Raw genomic sequence first — 20,185 nt, forward strand, 5'->3', positions numbered from 1 at the left:
CTTGACCAACGTGGAGATGTTTGGCCATAAGTGCCACATTTGAAAAAAAAAAAAAAAATGCAGCATATTGGGACAAACTCCTCACACCAACTTTAAGTATGGTGGTGGAGGGGTGATGACTTCTGCTTGTTTTGAAGCTGGCCAAAGAAAGCCAAAATTACCACTGCAGGGACTGACCATGACCTCCTCTGTATATCAAAGTATTCTAGAGTCAAATTTGAGGTCATCTGTCCAGCAGCTAAAGCTCAACCCAAATTGGGTCATGCAATAGGACAATGATCAAAGATCTAAACACACCAGTAAATCCACAGCAGAATGGCTGAAAAGGAAAAAAAGTCAATGAGTTGCAGTGACCCAAAGTTCAGACCTCACACCAACTCAAATGCTGTGGCAGGACCTTAAGAGGGCTTAAATGAATGCCTGCAAACCTCAATGAACTGAAGCAACATTGCACAGAAGAGTGGGCCAAATTTCCTCCACAAAGATGTGAAAGACTGAGAAAATGATTACTTCAAGTTATCATTGGCAAAGGTGGTTCTGCGAGCTGTTGAATGGTGGGGTGTGCGTAGTTTTTCATGACTGCATATGAAAAATTGTAAAATACTGAAAACAATAAATACAAAAAAACAGAGTTTTGAGTCTAGCACCGTTTGTGATCCAAATTTTTCTTCTTCAGAGGTATGCTCTGTGGACTGTGGAACCCATGGTGTGTGTATGGGCGGAGCCTGTCGCTGTGAGGAAGGCTGGACCGGCGCAGGCTGTGATCAGCGCGTGTGCAACCCACTCTGCATCAAACACGGGACCTGCAAGGATGGGAAGTGCCAGTGTCACCAGGGCTGGAACGGGGAGCACTGCACCATCGGTAAGCTTTTTGTCGTGAGTGTGTTTCTGGAGGTGTGTGTTTGATGTGTGTGCCTGTGTGTCAACATGTGGGTGTGCACAGAAACACCAGCACCCAGTCAGAATAAACTGGCAGCTCCTTTATACTTTCTTAAAGGAATTTGGAAATCAGAGGTGGAAGCAAGAGGAAGACTATGGGGAATTGAAGAAGGGGCTGATGTAGAAGGTGGGCGAAGAGAGGGAAGAGGTGCAAACTTCTTAGAAGTGGGGGTGGGAGATTACACAAGAGCAGGATTTAGCTGCTTTATGCTGCCTCTCAACTGCAGACCCCAGGAGTCTTAGTTTTTTATGGCCTTTGAAACACCAAAGTTATGTGATGAAAGGCAAAAAAAATAAAATAAAAAAACACTTCACCTCACTGCGATCAGAAAATAACTCTCACTTTGTTTATGGTGTGTGCATGCACACAGTTGTGCTAGAGCGTGTGTGTGAGTGTTTTTGTCAGTCAATCACTGTCTCATATTGACATCACTGTCACTTTGGATGGATGAGTGCCAGATTCCTTTGATTCACCATCAGTGCTTTGAGACACAAAGTCTCATTTCCTTGTCACCAAAAGCACTGTGATTGCAATCTGATACACACACACACACACACACACACACACCTAACAAACACCAAAATACCCACATAGCAACACACACATATATATATATATATATATTTATATACACCTACACACACCAGCACATACATATGCACAGGGGAATAACAGTTTATGATCTCCCGATTTCCCCCATCAGAAAGTAGGGCAGCTTTGACTGCAGCATCAGCCCAAGATGAAAGAGTTATCAGGCCTCAGCTTGGCGCAAAGCACACTTCACTAGCACCAGACACTCTCAGTGTTAGCTTATCTCAGCTTGCCTGTTATTCATTTCAGCTCTGCATGATGTTGCTTGCATTTCTTTCAGAAAAAAAAAAAAAAAACTCTCCACATCTCTTACCTTTTGCACATTTTCTCCCACTGCAGACCATGGGAGCATGGTTGACAAAGCAGGTACCGTATCTGACTCTGGTGTTTTGTTTCTTAGCCTGTGGTGGTAGAAGCTAGCTGCTGCATTTGTGGGTTCTGGCCTGGCTTGGCTCTGTAGACTCTGTGGTGCTATCTGTCCGTAGATTAGGGCTCCAGTCTCAATGATGACTCCCTACATGTAGTGCACTCCCATTACAGCAGTGGACTACAGCAGGGGTTAGCTGTCATTGAGCCTTGATGTGTTGTGGGGTACCGTAGAGCCTAGTGTGGTATCAGCAGTGTTGAGGGGCTGTGCTGTGAAAGTGTGGTTGTGCATGCGTGTGAGCGTGTTCTTCTTAATATTTCCAGCGTGGAACCTGGAAACACAAACACATAACACTCAGGTATTCCACTCGTGTACCGTGTAAACACAGCTGCTTCACACAAGGAGAAAATGATGAAAGTTGTAAAGAACTTTTGAGGTAATTGGTGAATTTCATAAGCCAATGATGCAAGGCCTCAATGTGGTGTCAAATAAATACAGAACTGTTAAGCGTGTGTGTGTGTGTGGGTGTGTGTGTGTGTGTGTGTGTGTGTGTGTGTTTACATTTGGGTATTTGTGGCAACTGTCGTGGCCATGGTAGAGTGGCTGCTAAATTTATTTTGTGTACGTGTGTGTGTGTGTGTGTGTGTGTGTGTGTGTGTGTGTGTGTGTGTGTGTGTGTGTGTGTGTGCGTTTTGATTATGCTCATGTGACTGAAAGAGCATACAGTATTAATTCAAGAACTTCTAACTTTCATCATCCCCACCAAAACAATCCAAAACAAAAAAATATATGTAGTTTAGTCAGATCGCTCAATAATAAACAGAATAACAGCTCAGGTTAACACACAGAGAGGGGTTCAAGTCTGAGGTGAGTTGTCTGACACGCACAACAAGAATGCTTAATAGATAGCCCCGCAGCTGAACCTCTGTCGGGTTGCACGGAGCAGCACAGATTGCCTGACAGTACAGGTCCCTGGAGCGCCGTTGAGAGTGTCCTCTCACCCTCTACGCTTAATGGAATAGCTCTCATTGTTTTATGAAGAGCCAACCCAGAGAAAAGGTAAATTGCAGGGTTAAAGAGGGAGCAAGAGACGGAGAGTAAAAAAGAAGAGATGGAGCCAAAGGGTAGCAGAGAGGTAGGTCAAAGAACAATGTGGGATAAAGCAATCAATGTAATTTCAAAGGTAGCTTGTTAAGAATAGGAGAAGTAGGTGAGTGGGGTATATTTGAGAAAGTACAGAGTTATCTGGTCCATCTGAGAGCTGTGATCGCGGATTTATGGCTGTGACCTTTACTTTATGACCTTTAGAGGAGGCAGAGCTGGGTACAAGGGGAATGGAGAGAAAGGTGGAACTTTTCAGTACAATGTCTCGACTTAGTTTCTTTTATACACTTTGTTCTCATTCTATCTTTCTCTATCTCCGCCTGCCTCTCTCTCACTTCATCCTTGGAGTCTTACACGATATCTTTCTAGTCATATGCCCCACCATCCACACCCACAGACACGCCACACAGTATGTGTGTGTGTGTGTGCTCACCCATAACCCAAGGCAATTTCTTCTCCTTTTTAGGGGGATTTCATCAGAGTCCAACTACATTACTGGGGAGGGTGGACTTAATAGTTTCTGAAATCCCACTTTATTCTAGTTAGTATGAGGGGGTATCGACTCGGTCCTGGCATTAAAGAGAGAGGAGCCTCGTGCCGGCCTGCCCAGGCAAGCCAATCAATGCCCGCTATGGATTGTCCTGTCCGGGTGCTTCATAAGTATTTGGCTGCTTTTAAATGGCAACTCCATTTAACAGGCAATCACTGCTAACTGCCTTTGTTCCCCAAGCTCAGTACTTGGGGACAATCTATTCCAGCCTGACTGTTAATACAGCATCATGAGCAGTCCCCTGATGCAGAAAATGGTCATAATTAAAGATAAAACCTTTGATTTGAGTCTTCTTGTTGAACTGAGTAACGTTGTTAAGCTCCTCTGGCTCCCTGCTCCTTCTGCAAGATGGTGCGCTGTCTTTTTTAAAAGTCCTTTGTTGACTTCCCCCCCCTCATCGTGGTGGTGGTTGAGACATATGATAAAATGCCAATCGAGGTGAAATGGCTGTTAATTTAGCTGCTGCCACGGTTTAGATTGCACTATTTGTATTCATAATGCATGGCTTTATAGATGCAGCGATTTGTTAGAGGGCAAAATCCTACAGTGCAACTTGAGTGGAAATATGTTCATTAATCTACTGAGCAGGACTCAGTGAAAAGCATTTCATATTCATAATCTCTTACTGGGTTATTTTGTCCTTCCTCACTCTGTGTCGGCACGCTGCTACTGAGTGAGAAATGTCAGGTCATATCTCCTGGGTGTGCCGTGCTGGGCGTGTGCGTGCGTGCGAGCGTTTGCGAATAAGTGCCTTTCGTGCATGCACGTATTGTTTTATCAGTCAACCCTTTCTTTGCCTTCATCTCCCGTGGGTAGACTTAAGAGTGTCGCATCCCGCTCCCTCATTTGTTTAAGAGGAAATCACTGTGACAAGTTTGTTTGGGGCTCTTTGTGCTGCTAGAGAAAACATTGTCATTGTGTGTCATCATGCCTTTTTTTTTTTACCCCTCCCTCCGCTCCTTGATAGATTATAATGTGGCAAACAGACAGTCTTGCGTGAGAGAGGTGTGATTTGGAAAAATACGGGAAAGTTGTAAGGCAAGCTAGGAGTTAAAGGCTTTTAAAAAAAAAAAAAGAAGTTATTAATGGGGAACGTTGTCTCAGCATGGGTGCAAATTATCAAATGGAATATAGTGAGTTTATAAAAGTTTTTATTTCATGGCATTTAGGAGATATTTAATGGTCCCAATTTAGTGAAATTATTTTAATACAGGACTCAATTTAAAGGAACAAATGAGCATTTTGTGAAAGATTGATGTAATCGCAGATCTTTCTATTCAGCTGGAACCAGCAGCCGTTTGGCTAAGATTAGCATAAAGACTGGAATCAGGGGGGAAAAGCCAAAGTGTAAAAAATATATATATAAATATTTTACAACGGGTTATGCATGGGACTTTTTTTTGGCCCACAGCAGTATAACAGTATAACTTTCTGGATTTTATCCTGGATTCCTGGCCAACGTGCAGTAACAGCACTGCAGGAAGTCACTGCTGCCTGGCAAGAAATAATCCCACACATACCTTCCTGTAAAATGACAAAATGCAAGTTTTCGCACTTCAGTTTTAGCATATAACATGTTAGTTATTGTGGTTTTAGCAGGACTGATAGATGGATACTATAACATATGTGCCAGGTTAGCTGATTCCCCTGCTTCCAGTCTTTATACTAAGATAACTGGCTGTGGTTTATAGCCTCATATAGGCAAATATGACAGTATATTAATATTGTAGAAAATGTCTAAAATATATATACAGCATAAATATGTACATATGATATAAGCCTTCAAAAGTTACCAGATGATGTTAAAGTGAGAAAATGGTACCTCTATAATTGCAAATTCCCTTATCCAGAGTCCCTCAAAATGTCTGCTCTTCCTTGCCTTAAACTCACTCCTGAGTTGAGGGTGCCCTTGCTATGCTGGTTACAGAACTTACTTGGCTCCAGGGTCGTAGATTCTGGTAAGGTTTTTTTTTTTTTTTTTTTTTTTTTTTTGCATACGCTAAAGTGAAGGTTTATTAGTTCATAGACTGCCACCACACAGACACGCACATGCACGCACACACTCTGTCAAGCATAATCTCATTCTCTCATGAGAAAGCATTACTCTCAGGCCATCAGAATCCCATTACCTACACTGAATCATAAGTAAGAGAGAGCAAGAGAGAAACTGCAACCGAGAGAGAGAGAGAGAGATGATCGGGTTGGGCTCCATCCAGTAAGTGAATAAAGTGATCTATCCACCGCTGTCCACACACACACACACACACACACACACACACACACACACACACACACTAGGAGCCATCTCTCAGGTGCAGAGACATATAGATGGAAAGGTGTGCATGAAAACTGACCTCCTGATTGGAATTGATTCTTGAACAATCAACACTGGCAGTATGCTACCATTATGTGGTTGCCACGTTGAGTGTGACTCATTGATCTATCATGACCATATGAGCATGTGTGTGTTTGTGCGTACGTGAATGCGTGCGTGCATGTGTTCATCTGTGCATCATTAATGATAAAACAAACATCCCTCTGTTCCTCTCCCTCCCTCCCTCCCTCCTCTCCTGTCCTCTTCTCCCAGACGGCTGTCCCAACTTGTGCAATGGAAATGGCCAGTGCATCATGGGCCAGCAGAGTTGGCATTGCGAATGTCAGACGGGCTGGAGGGGCCCTGGTTGCAGTGTTGCCATGGAGACCTCCTGTGCCGACAACAAGGACAACGAAGGAGGTAAGTTGTGGGAAAGCGGGAGAAAATGTTGGGAGGTGTAGTTAGTTCAGTTTTAGGAATTCATCTGGCAAAAACTGCTTCTAAAAAGGAATAAAGGATGATAGAGAAAATAATAAATTAAACAAAAAATAGAATTAAGGCCAAGGTCTCCTGAGAAGAGCTCTCACTATGGATGGCAAAATTAAACTTTCCTTAGTGAAAGAAAAAGATTCTTCAAAAGCTTTTTTGCATCCCTTAGAGCTTTTATCATTGCTCTTCTTCTATCAGATGGACTGACAGACTGCATGGACCCAGACTGTTGCATCCAGAGTCCCTGCCAGAACAGCCCACTGTGCCGGGGCTCCCGGGACCCTCTGCTAGTCATCCAGCAGAGCCCGATGTCCCAGCCACGAGTCCGCTCCTTCTACGACCGTGTCAGGATGCTCGTGGGCCGGGACAGCACCCACATCATCCCTGCGGAAAATCCATTCAACTCCAGGTATAGCAGGAACTACACATGATATGATATGTATTAATATACAATATGAAAAAAATATACATGCCAGCAGTGGTGTCCTCAACTGCCAGCAACTAAGACAGTATCTAGAGAATGTGACATAAATGAGCCGCCCACAGAAAAGCTACTCATAGACATTACAGAGCTAACATTTTAAAATGTGAGGATCAGGCTTTTACATTAAGCTATCCGTGGATATCGATACATATTGTGTAGTGTAGTGATAAAACCTACTAAAATGGTGGCTGGATCAGATTTCAATTACTTAAGCCAATGAAAAAAAAAAAAAAATAGCCCATGATACTGTTCATCGCCCCACAAACTAACAATAAAAAAGCAATAATGAATGCAGGACTGCTGGATAAGAACTTAAATCATTTGTGGTGACTACATTTTTCTATTGTTTTTGGTAGGTTTGCAAATAATGTAGTATTGTGTTAGCGACCGTGCATGGCTTTCAACACGAATCTTAGAAGATTTGACATTTAAGTGAATAAATGCAAGCCATGGAAAATATCCAGTCTTTAGATTTCTAAAAAAAAACCAAACAAATATCAAATAGACTTTGAAATGGTTCGCAAAGCTAGCCAAGACCTTAACAAATCCCAGAGCCAAATGCTGGCAAGCCAAGATTCCCCATAGATTTAGAAGAGCCATGGAGCGCCGTCCACTGTGCTGATTTTCCTCAAAATATATTTACACATGCTGACATTGGATGTTTCAAAGAAAATAACTTATCAAAGTGATGTTACCCTGAAAGGCTTAAATGTTAATCTGTGTCTATTAGTTCTTGAGAAGCCAATCTCTTCGCACACGCTTAACAATACGCACACATACCCGTCTATATTGTCATGGTTTGTTTACATGATTGACGTGAGCTCATCGAGATGGTGGGGGCTGCTGATTGTTTCTAATTAATGAGTGGTGGAAGACCAGGGCAGTAATTGAATGGGCAAATTGGATGATTGAAAGATGGAGAGATTAATCAAATCAGATGATGGATGGTTTGGGAAGACTGGTTTGATAGACTGACTTTCGCTCCCCTCACTGTGTCTCTTCTGTCTTCTTCCAGCTTGGCATCTCTAATTCGGGGTCAGGTGTTGACTACAGATGGAACCCCTCTGGTGGGGGTGAACGTGTCTTTTGTCAACTATCCCCACTACGGATACACGCTGACACGGCAGGATGGAATGTATGTACAACAGCCACCCAGCACTCCTTGCTGAAATACGGAAACTACCTCACCACATAGGCTCTGTTATTAAATTAGATTTGATTAGGTTAGAAAAAGTGATCCCATGAGGAAGCAGTGCTGTTGGTGGAACAAATAATTAGATACATCAAAGAACGGAGATTTCATATAGCAGAGGAGTAAATGTATGTAGCAAGAATAACACAGCTGAGGATTGTAACACTAGAACACTTTTCTGAAGTGAAAATATTAAAAAAAAAAGCACATGTATATTGTAGTAAATTTAGAGGAAGAAAGGTGTAAGAAAATGTAGAGTTTAAATTCTTTCTCCTACTTTATTACTTCTTACTTTTACTTCTACTAAACTTGATTTGATTGCGTGATTTCACACGATTTTACATTTTACAAGCGTGATCAAAGCAAAGTTAAAGCCTTAACAGTTTAAACAATTCTGAATTTCTGAGTTTTTTTCCTTTGATAGGCACTTTCCAAACACATTTAGTTGAGTCATCTTACATGTCTTTTTAGTTCCTCGGCAGGAATTCCAGCTGCTTGGCGAGTTCGGAGGCTGCTTTGATTTGACTGTTCTGTCCAATTTCCCCCCCTAGAAGTTCTATTAAACTTAACGCCGACTGACATCTCTAACATGTTATTTCAAAATTTGATTCGCTGCTTCTTCAGCCTGACCTCCACACATTAAAAATACATTTTTTTCCCGTGTCTTCTGTCATATTCTTTAACCAATCCCCTTTTATCATTTGTTTCTTTGCAGCAATTTCCTCAAGAAATATCTGAACTTCTTGTAACGTTTAACTGACCTTGTATTCCAGACGCAGTTGCTAGCTTCATGGACTTGTGTCTCGAATGAACACGTCCCTGTCTGGTCTTGTTTGGTCTCGCTCAGTACTGTTTTCTTCCAGTTGTTAGAGGCTTTTGCAGCTCCTTTACAAAGCTCTGGCCATTTCCCATAAGACATGTCAATTGTGTGTGTGTGTGTGTGTGTGTGTGTGTGTGTGTGTGTGTGTGTGTGTGTGTGTGTGTGTGTGTGTGTGTGTGACCTTTTCCTCTACTAATCATTAACCTGCAGCTGTTAACCATAATTCGGTGACAAAGGCTAAAAGGATAACATCTAATAAAGTCGCTTCTGTTATGAAACCAGTGTTCTAACATCGCCTTGTTCATATTTCAGAGCAAACTGATGGCTAGGCTGGCCTTCAAGTTGTCGGCTTGTTGCAGTGTGTTGTACTAGTCATTTTTGTACCGTAATTAATAATGTTGAAATATTTATTTCAGGTGTTTTGTTGTTGTGGAGTAATTACTGTTTAGAAAAAGGAAGCTCTGTTTAGGTCCAAATAACTTGGCCTATCCATCCACCACAGCACTCCCCATACCTCATATATATACCTCATTCCCATCCTCTTCTCACAAACCTCTCCAGGTTTGACCTGATAGCTAATGGTGGTGCATCACTGACCCTTCGGTTCGAGCGTGCCCCCTTCCTGAGCCAGGAGCGCACCGTGTGGCTGCCCTGGAGCCAGTTTTATGCTATGGACACTCTGGTGCTTAAGACAGAAGAGAACACGATCCCAGGCTGTGACCTGAGCGGTTTCGTCAGGCCTGACCCACTTGTGATTGCATCCCCTCTCTCCTCCTTCTTCAGCTCCAAGCCAGGGGAGAAACCCATCATACCGGAGACACAGGTGCAGTACCACTGACCTCTGGCTGCCGGCTAATCTTCCTTCTGGTTCCCTCGCTCTCTTCCCACTCTCCTGTACGCTTATCTTTTGTAGCTCTCTTCCTCCTTCCGCTTCCATAGTTCCCCCATTTTATTCCCTCTTTCCTATTCCTTTATTTCTCCCATTGTTTTTTGCCATTTCTTGTCCTTCAGCCATCAGTGGAAGCGTGACCCCCATTACTCCCTCTCTCTCTAATCCCCCTAATCCCTTTCTCCCACCATCCTCTCTTTGTCTTCCAGGTGCTGCATGAGCAGATCGAGGTGCCTGGCACAAGTTTAAAGCTGTGCTACCTAAGCTCCAGGACCCAAGGTTATCGCTCCCTCCTCAAGGTCACCATGACTCCAGCCGTGGTGTCCATGGGCCTTCTGAAGGTTCACCTGATGGTAGCGGTGGAGGGCCACCTCTTCCAGAAGTGGTTCCATGCCTCACCCAACTTGGCATATACCTACATCTGGGATAAGACAGATGCATACGGGCAAAGGGTCTACGGGCTTTCTGAAGCTGTCGGTAAGTGGAGGGGATGGATAGAGGGAAAAGCTGTGCTGGGGGGCAATTTTTTCCCAGCCTTGCACTCCCTGAATACATTAGACACTTTACCACTAAGACAGCACTGGTTATGACAGAGGGAGAGGGGCTAATTAGTGAGCCTGAAGGGGAGATAATACACCAGAAACCCAGCTTGGATCCACTTCGTAATATGGCCCCAGTGAAGGTTTTTTTTTCATATGTCTATTTTTCATTGAAGCTGCGTTTGGTTCAGTCAGCCAGCCGTAACTGTGGTGAAGGGTTATTAGCCATCAGGAGGAGTTAGCAGTTAACTACTGGAGCAGCAAGCAGGAGTCCAGGGGAGCCTCAGTGCTATTACATTCTGCTGTCACAGTCGCTCACAGATGCTGTCAGCCAAACACTGCTGTCAGGCCACAGATGCAGTGGACATCTGGGGCTTCAGTGAGGAGGGGCATACTGTTTGGAAAATTGCATTCACTGAAAGATCTCAAAAGGTCCCTTGAGCAACAGCTATTTTCCAATTCCTAGAGAATATAAAGGACATACATGGTTGATGATTAGGTTATATTTTGCTAACCATAGATACAGACACAGGTATACTGCATTACTGTTTGTAGTGAAGCTGAAAATGTGCTGGCAGCAGCGCTCTCTCTGACTCAAGAAGGAGTTGATGTGTTAACACACATTTTCCCTTTAACAAGCAGAAGCACAAAAGCACACCCATGAAGAAACACGTAGTTTAGAGTGCATAACACAAACGCTGTCTAAGTAGCCTTCAAAAATATACCTGATCGCAACTAATTTCCCTTAATTGTTCAATTTATTTACTCAAATTAACTGTGGCTCAGCCAGGACGTGTACATGATTGGGGCATTATGTTTCCATGAGCAAAGTTTTCACCGTTGCAGCCAGCATGGCCTCTAGGTTTAAAGGGCAATCTTTCCAATTAGCAAGCTTTTTTAATTGATTTAACAGCATGTGAGAGTGTTAGTAAGGTGCGAGTGCAGGTTTTGGTACAGGTGCTAACTAGCTTCTCTCTGTTTCACACTTTAAATGAACTTGGGAGATTATACTTTGATGAAGTTTCACAACCGCTCTTCCTCTGTTGTTTCTTAAATGATTCTTTGATATTTTCTCATCTCTTAATTTGTGCGTCAACTCTCACCCCCACCCCCGTTTCTCTTGCATCTACTCTTCTCTACATGTAGTGTCAGTGGGCTACGAGTATGAGTCATGTGCCAGTCTCATCCTCTGGGAGAAGCGGACAGCACTCCTGCAGGGCTACGAATTGGATCCCACCAATCTGGGCGGCTGGTCTCTCAACAAACACCACATACTCAACACACGCAGTGGTACGTATACACACCCACTCACACACACACACACACACACACACACACCCGCATATTTACGCAAAAACCTTTTCCATTTGCTCCCTGTTTTGCCTTCTAGTTTATATTTAGCCAGTTCCCCCTGTGTAGCAGGTTTACAGCAGTGAATGTGCCATTGTCTTGGTGGTGGTGGGAGTTGGCCCACGCTACGATTCCTGTGGTTGAAGTTGCCAGACGCCACCCGCCCCCCCCTCCCTTTTTTTGTATTTTTTTTTTTTTTTTTTTTACCTGTTAGTGAGGATTTTCACGGGAAGTGTTGTCTCACCTAGTTTGACTCCCTCATCCACAAAAATTCTGCACCGACCAATCAGCAGCAGCTACTGAAACAGAGACAGGTGGTGTGGTTGGCAGAGTTACCAAAACGGGGGTTCAGGATTGCTTTCATGGTAGGCCATACACTGTATATAAAAGATAAATGTAGCCACAATGGTGTCGCCCATTGGTTTGTGAACGCCAATTCTGAAGCCTTAGTTTTAGTCATCATCATCAGACCATCACCACCAAAGTGCATCCACAGTCTGCCCTGGTGTCTCCAACAGACAGAGATAAATGTGTAATAAAGTGCTAATACCAGAATTTCATTCATTAAAACTGGAGCATCGTCTTCTTGGACATAAGCCGACATATTTGTCACTAAAAGGCCGCATAAAGCAACAGCACCGCAAAAACACCGCTGAAAGGTCCAGTTCAGTGACTTAAATTAGCTGATAGCTACCAATTAGAGGGAACTACACTTGTTTTTGGCACTTTTATGTTGGCTTCGTTTTTCAACCCCAGAGGTTGCCGCTTGGTTTGAACATGTTAATTAGCTCACTATACACAAGTTCAGCTGAGGCTAAAAGCTTGCAGGTATTTGATTAAAAAAGTTTTGAACTCTTGGTGGCCCCAGCAAAGTGTTAAGGGATGCCCGTACTATATCAGGGGACGTGTCTGGAGCCATACTAGCACTGTGGTGAAAAAGTAGATGCGTAATCTTCCAGTTCATACTTAATCGCTACATTTTTGCCGGTGGAATAATGAGACCTTATCTGCTTTTGATTTATCTAATTCATCTTTTCTCACACATCCCAGGCATCCTTCACAAAGGCAGCGGTGAGAACATCTTCGTGACAGAGCAGCCCCCGGTAATCACCAGCATCATGGGAAACGGCCGCAGGCGCAGCATCTCGTGCCCCAGCTGTAACGGCCTCGCGGATGGCAACAAGTTGCTGGCTCCCGTCGCCTTGGCAATGGGCATCGATGGCAGCCTGTATGTCGGGGACCTCAATTTTGTACGCCGGGTCTACCCGTCTATGAACACAACCGGCATCCTGGAACTGAGGTAAAGCTCCAGATCAATTGTAGAAATGGAAATTAGGACATCATAAAAATATAATAATCAACGAGACAGCAGTTTTGAAATTAGAGGTTTCTTGATGTTGCAGATAGATTGAGGTAAGTCAGCAGAAAAAGGGAAAAAAAAAAACAGGGCGGGGGGGGGGTGCCTAAAGGCTGGATGTTTTCAGTACTTATAACATGTTAGATGAAAGAATTGAGGTGAGAGACTTGGGCTGGCAAGAAATATAGACTGTGCTAGATAACATTTCCCCAGGGTGTTTTTACACATCTTTAAATGTTGCTGTTCACACCACTGCCAGCTTTGTGTTGCTCTCTGTAGGTTGCTTTGTGCAGACTGTGTGAATTAACATTTGTTTTGCTGTGCTTTTATCTCCCTTTCTTTCTTAAAGGAACAAAGATTTCAGACACAGGTAAGAGCCTCAGGACGATAAATTAACAGCATACCACCAAAAATTGCAAAAGCACTTCAAAGTATTTTCATTTATTATATAAATCCAGGCTATTCACCGATGTAATAATCATGCTTTTTTTTTTTTCACCTTCTTTTTTTTTTTTTTTCCTTTCAGTAATAACCCAACCCATAAGTATTTTATGGCTGTGGATCCAGTATCTGGGGCGCTGTTTATCTCAGACACGAACTCTCGACGGATTTACCGCGTTCGGTCATTAACTGGTGGTCGGCTGCTGTCAGACAATGCTGAGGTTGTGGCGGGGACCGGAGAGCAGTGCCTGCCCTTCGATGAACGCTGTGGCGACGGTGGCAAAGCCACTGAAGCTACGCTTATGAGCCCCAAAGGTGAGCCACTTACAGGAATTTCACTTCACAGTTAGCTCCATATTGTTTAAATTACATTTTCTTGTATTACAGTATGTAATGTGGAGAGAAGATATTCTTTGAAATGAGTTTTGTTGAGTAGACCTCTACTTTGTGATCCCACAGTTCAGTTCACAAGACATGTAATTTAAGGGGGCTTACATTTCCAGATGATGAGATTTTTTTTTTCCTATTGCACCCATCTTATGACTCAACTAAAGCAGGACAGAGACAGAAGGAGGTTATAAACCAGGTTAATGTTAAACTTATAATGGAATTATTTTTGTAGATCATTGGATCTTAGAACATTGTGACACCAAACTGTCAAGGATGTCACACTGTCACATTTCTTGCCATTGACACATGTGTGCACTACAGATGTTAGTATATATACGCTGTGTGTACCCATGAGTGTGTGTGTGTGTGTGTGCCTGGTTCATGAGATAAGATGGGAAGATCGGAGAAGACAATGAACTTCTGATTCCCTCTTACCTGTCACACAGTCAGAAAGCATCAGTTCCTCTCTCATCCTGTTTCTTCTCTTCCTCTAGTTCTTCTGCTCTTTTCTTTTTTATCTCCATATCATTTGCTCTGTGCCCTTTGCTGTATCTTCCATCTGTTGTTTTCTATCCCACTGCATCTACAAGTTATTTCTGGGCACACTTTACTTGAACAGTCACACCTCTCTGAGTGTCTGCTGCCTGATAGACTGACAGGGTGACACCACCCCAGTGATAAACGATAAAACGGAGAGCGGTATAAACAAATGAAAAGTAGAAAGTTGGGTGTTAAAAAAAAAAAAAAGAAAGAAATCAAGAGGAAACCAGAAAGGAAGAAGAGCGCAACAGATCGCTTGCCACTCTAGACGATCTGCGTGCCGTCTACAGTTGTCCTCTGAGAGGAGCTCGGCTCTGCATCCCGATGACTCATCCCAAAACTAACATTTCTCAACATTTCAATGCCGTTCCATCACTGTGTTCCCTCTCATTCGATGAAGCATAGAGCAATTGAGCTGCCCGGGCTGCAATTCATTTTCAGCCGCTGAAAGAGTGAAGTTTAATTGACTTAAAATGTCTATGGTTTGCCCGCAGTGTTTGAGTTATGAGTCGTCATTCATGGCGTTCATCTCCCCCACTGACAGGTATCGCAGTGGATAAAAATGGGCTGATGTATTTTGTCGACGCCACCATGATCCGCAAGGTGGACCAGAATGGCATCATCTCTACTCTGCTGGGGGCCAACGACCTGACCGCCGTGCGGCCTCTGAGCTGTGATACCAGCATGGACGTCAGCCAGGTGGGAGAGAATGAAAAAGAGACAAAAGGCGATGGTGTGATTGATGATGATCTAAGAGCTCCCTTAGTGCTGAGCTATGATGACTCTGTGGACAAGAGCCAGCCAGGAGGTCAGGGAGAAACTGATTTAGGGAGGGATTAAAGAGTCAATGGATAAATGAATGGATCAGAAGAAAGTGAACACTGCTGCAGTCACTTAAATGAATAAGAGACTTGTCTGAACCTTGGCACCTTTTCAGCATAGATATTGTCTCACGTATCGTATAACTTCTGTTTCTGCCTGTCAGGTGCGTCTTGAGTGGCCCACAGATTTAGCAGTGAACCCTATGGACAACTCTCTGTACGTCCTGGAAAACAATGTCATCTTACGCATCACTGAGAACCACCAGGTCTGTACATACAAGGCTGGATCACCACTGCAAGCCCATTAGGGTGGACACTCACTATAGGCTTTTGACAAGATTTCGTCCCAATTAGGCTTCCTAAAGCCAATTTAGAAGTAAAAGTTCAAATTTTCTAACAGTTTTCTAAGTTTTGCAGTAGCAGAAAAATTACTGATTAATTAGTTTTAAGAAGATACCACTTTCTACTTTGGAATCTTACGTTGGAATCTCGCTTTATTATGAAAAGTTTATCTACGCTGTTCAATAGAATAAAAACACCATTTCAAAAAAATTTGTTGTTTCCTAAAGGTGAGCATTATAGCAGGTCGACCTATGCATTGCCAAGTGCCGGGCATCGACTATAGCCTCAGTAAGCTGGCTATACACGCCGCCCTGGAGAGCGCCACAGCCATCGCCTTGTCCCACACCGGCATCCTGTACATCGCTGAAACAGATGAGAAAAAGATTAACCGAGTGAGACAGGTATGTAGTTGTTGGTCTGATTGTTTTGGAAATAGCACTTTGGTCAGAGTTTTGTTTGTTTGTTTGTTTTACAATATTGTTTCAAGTCTTTCTTGTTCACTGACTATTCTGTTTATTTATTTATTTTTTTTAGGTGAGCACCAATGGAGAAATCTCTCTCCTGGCTGGTGCTGCCTCCGACTGCGACTGCAAGAATGACGTCAACTGCAACTGCTTCTACGGTGACGAAGGCTACGCCCCTGACGCCGGCTTGAACTCTCCCACTTCTCTGGCTGTGTCCCCCGATGGGACGCTTTTCATTGCGGACCTCAACAACATACGCATCCGAGCTGTACACGCGAACCGACCGGGCCCTGCCCTCTCGAGCGTTGGGTATGGAGGATCGGCGCAGTATGAAGTTGCATCTCCAAGGGAGCAGGAGCTGTATGTCTTCAACGGGGAGGGGCTTCACATCCAGACCGTCAGCCTAGTGACTGGGGAGCCGCTTTACAACTTCACCTATGGTCCTGATGGCGAGCTGACCATGCTGGTGGATAACTGCAACAATACTGTCAAAGTCAGGAGGGATGGGCTGGGACAGGGAGGAGGAGCTGGACTGCTCAGGCTGGTGCTGCTGCCTGAGAATCAAGTGGTGACCCTTGGACTGGACCCCAGTGGGGGACTGCGTAGTGTGTCAGCCTTGGGCCAAGAAGTGGCTCTGATGAGCTACAGTGGCAATACAGGCCTCCTGGCCACCAAAGCTGACGAGACTGGATGGACCACATTTTACCAGTGAGTGTGTGACACAGGGTAACGCTTCTGAATGCGCGTGTGTATTTTCTTCTGTGAGTGTTGTTGGGTTTATTTCCATCAATTCCTGTCCTCCGATTCCTGCTTTCTCCTGAAGTTTCAAATGGTGTACTGCTGCCCCCAAGTGTCAGCTTTTATATCTACAACCGAGACGCCCCATCCACCTCCCTTCCCTTTTGTGATAGTCTGTTGGGTGTGCGCACATTTTTCAGCACATATGTGGTACAAGTATGAATAAGTCCCCTCACTGCAATCTCTCATCTCCCAGGTATGACAGCGAGGGTCGCCTGACCAATTTGACATACCCAACAGGCATGGTGACAAGTCTCCACCGAGAGATTGAGCGCTCCATCAACATTGACATTGAGAGCTCGAGCAGAGACGACGATGTCACCGTCATCACCAACCTGTCCTCAGTGGAAGCCTCATACACTGTGGTGCAAGGTAGAGACACACTCAGCACGTACGGGACATGCAGCGGAAAATGATCCGGCCATGAATTTTTAAATACTTGTGAAATGATGTGGCGCAAAGGTGGACTAATCCTGGGCTCAAGTTATCAACGTAAAACAGTGTAAATCAAATGAATATTGTTCATTAGTCATTCTGAGTAGATTTAAGTAATCCTTATAACGCTAAAGCAGAACTGTTTATATGGTATCACTGCTCTAATGAGATTCACACAGACTCCAGAACTACTTTATCTTAGCATTCAAAAACACAGCCGCCCTCTGATGCTGAATGTGCTCCGGCCTGCCGGCTCTAATTGAAAGTCTTCTAATTTTCACTCAGTTATGTGCATGCTCCAGGAGATTATTTTTCTTTCCCCTACCCACATCCAGTCCTCTCTCGCTCCCCTCTTAAGGAGTAAAATTACCAATATATAGTTAATCCCAGCTGGGATCATCCTGCTTTTGAATATCATCACAGCAAAATTCATTAACTCGTGTAGAGTGAATCCTCCTCATCCCTCAAGCTCTCGCCTTACACACAGACACACACACACTGACATACACATGCAGCTCTCAACCAGTTCCCATGATCCCTGAGCTTATTTGGTCTGTTTAGAGGGGGGGGTGACAAAGAACAAGAAGAGTTATCCCCCCACCCTCCCTCATCCGCTGACCAGTGCGGCACATTGGATGTCTGAACGCAGACCGGGCTTTAACAGTCAAAAGTCCTGAGAAAATGTTGCTTGTACGTATATATTCAGTGATCCACCTGTGTTGCAGTAGAAGCAGAGTTTGTTCACACAGCTGTAAGTAATTTAAGGTTTCCACTGCAATGTGTGGGTTTGAGCACAGCTCTCTGCTGACATACTCACTTAACCATCTCCCTCACTTTCGGCTCTTTCTCGCTCTCTTCATTAACTCCAGCACAGTGAATTCTCCTTGGCCCTCCAGCTCTCATTTCACCCTCTCTCTCTCTTTTCTCTCACTCGCTATCCCTCTACCTCGCTTCTGTTTTATTACGAGGTTGTTCAGACAGAGAGAGCAGAGAAGATTTATCTAAAGGCTGTTGCTGCCAAGTCAATGGAAAAAGCTTCACTTGTCTGTTTGAGGCATTGTTAAAATGTGCCTGGAGCTTTATTACAAATTGGCCTTATGGATTACTGTCATTTATGGCAGGACTTCAAAGGGAAAACCATCCGATCCCCACCCCACCCCACCCCACCATCCCTCACCTTTTGTAAATGAAATAAAGAAAGCTCCCAACTCTGCATCTTCTCGATATTTCTGAGCTGAAAACAATTTAATCTTGCTTTTAATCACTTCATTGTGATCAGGGCGCCTGCTTTCAGACATCAGAGGGAAAATTTAGCCTCTGCATTAATCATGGGCTTATCTGCCTCTATTCTTGTTGAAGTCGATAAATTGGAGAGATGCTGATTGTGGAGCGATGTCTCTTTAGCCTGAGGATTTTTTATTTAGAATACTTTGCAGTTTGTGGGAAGGAGTGAGAAATCAGGTCTGTAAACATTTAATGGACACGATCGGATTCTGACTGACGCAAATCTTTATGGATCTTTATAAATTTCCATTTCCATCAGACGCTGAAGTGCCTGTTCTGTCAGATCGTGTCCGATTGGTCGGTTGGGTGTAAGCTTGGATTTTCGTGTGGTAAAAAATAGAGTAAATATGTAGCGCCTGTCAACACAGGCCTCACTTTGTGAGCACTGCGTATAGTTGCAGTGTGCCTGACAGAATCAGTTACATCCAAACTGGAGAAAGCTTATGTAACATTTCCCAGACCTCAGTGAAATTACAGTGTGGTTGAAAAGCAATGTGAAGCTAAAATAATACAACTTTTCTGATGGAACCTAAATTAGGCCACGGTCTTTTTTATCTTTTCACCTGCTTCTACTGTATATACAGTAATTTTTAGACTGAATCCTGTGTATCCTTGCCTAAAAGGTCATAAAATAGAAAGGGCTAAGCTTTTCTTTTATCTAGAGGCAATAAACATGATGAATCCTCCTCACCAATGTTCATATCCTATCTATTGCCTATATTCTCCACATTAAACCGATGCCCTCACCTTGCTACTCTGCTTTCTTACATTATAATTTTTCCCCCTGCATTTACGCTGCACCTTTTTTTTTTTTTTCATTGTCTTTGATGATCTGAAGCAAATGTGCTTTAAAGCATTTCCCAAAGCTCGATCAGGATTTCAACACAAGGACTATGGTTGTAGTTGAATAGTCTAACATGAGCCAAACTTCAACTTTTCCTAATCAGTTTTCATTCACCTCAGTGGAAAACATTTACACTAAGCTGCTTAATAACACGAGGCAGATGTTGTTGACCTGAGTTTGCCGGGTTGACGCTACAGTTTCCCAAAGATGGAGCCCAAACATCACCATGTGTGCTCCCACTGTGTTTTTTTTTGTTTGTTTTTTTGCTATGCAGATTGTATTAAAATGGACAGCTGGTTAAAAAAAAATCACTTTATTACTAAGATTGGAATTTCTAAGAAGAATATAGTTTTCCTGTCACAGCTGTGTTGTTGTATTAAGAAATGTTGCTCCCCCTGCTGTCCACTCATATTTTCTCTTATCACCTAATCTACTTTAACTTTTCCTTTATTAGGGCCTTTCAGCATCTCTGAAGTAAAATTAAGTAATGAAAAATCCTAAAAGCAATGGCAGTGCAGCAGCTCCCAAAATGAGGGCATAGCAAGGCAACGCTGAGCTACACAGCCTTCACTTCACAGCCTTCACTTCACATCATTTTAATATGGTTAATTATCTTTATTTATATGGTGCTTTTGTAAACCCATGTTGCAGAATGCTTCACATAAGGCAGCAGCAGATTTCAATAATGTAGAATTCTTGTAGTTGGTTTAACAAACTGTTAAAAGTTTAAAGTCTGTTTTAATATTAGCCAGGTGTGACATTAGATGGACAATCCAGCAGTAACGTTCATGATGATCTCCACCACTTTGTTTTTCACAATCGCGGCTTGGTGGGAAAGCA

At 43.5% G+C, this 20,185-nt stretch overlaps 1 protein-coding gene across 1 annotated transcript in view; it reads left to right on the forward strand.

Moving 5' to 3' along the window:
• The window catches only part of tenm2a (teneurin transmembrane protein 2a), a 128,817-nt gene that overhangs the window by 103,108 nt on the left and 5,524 nt on the right, over nt 1-20,185 (forward strand). Inside the window, exons 12-26 of the mRNA XM_030739799.1 lie at nt 677-862; nt 6,140-6,286; nt 6,554-6,764; nt 7,855-7,974; nt 9,413-9,674; nt 9,950-10,217; nt 11,426-11,569; nt 12,680-12,929; nt 13,336-13,356; nt 13,513-13,742; nt 14,902-15,056; nt 15,343-15,444; nt 15,748-15,921; nt 16,055-16,692; nt 16,979-17,154. Coding sequence (XP_030595659.1) covers nt 677-862; nt 6,140-6,286; nt 6,554-6,764; nt 7,855-7,974; nt 9,413-9,674; nt 9,950-10,217; nt 11,426-11,569; nt 12,680-12,929; nt 13,336-13,356; nt 13,513-13,742; nt 14,902-15,056; nt 15,343-15,444; nt 15,748-15,921; nt 16,055-16,692; nt 16,979-17,154 — 3,084 coding nt within the window. The remainder of the gene's footprint in view (nt 1-676; nt 863-6,139; nt 6,287-6,553; nt 6,765-7,854; nt 7,975-9,412; nt 9,675-9,949; nt 10,218-11,425; nt 11,570-12,679; nt 12,930-13,335; nt 13,357-13,512; nt 13,743-14,901; nt 15,057-15,342; nt 15,445-15,747; nt 15,922-16,054; nt 16,693-16,978; nt 17,155-20,185) is intronic.

This window comes from Archocentrus centrarchus, chromosome 10 (genome assembly GCF_007364275.1).
Source record: "Archocentrus centrarchus isolate MPI-CPG fArcCen1 chromosome 10, fArcCen1, whole genome shotgun sequence".
Taxonomy (NCBI): Eukaryota; Metazoa; Chordata; class Actinopteri; order Cichliformes; family Cichlidae; genus Archocentrus; species Archocentrus centrarchus.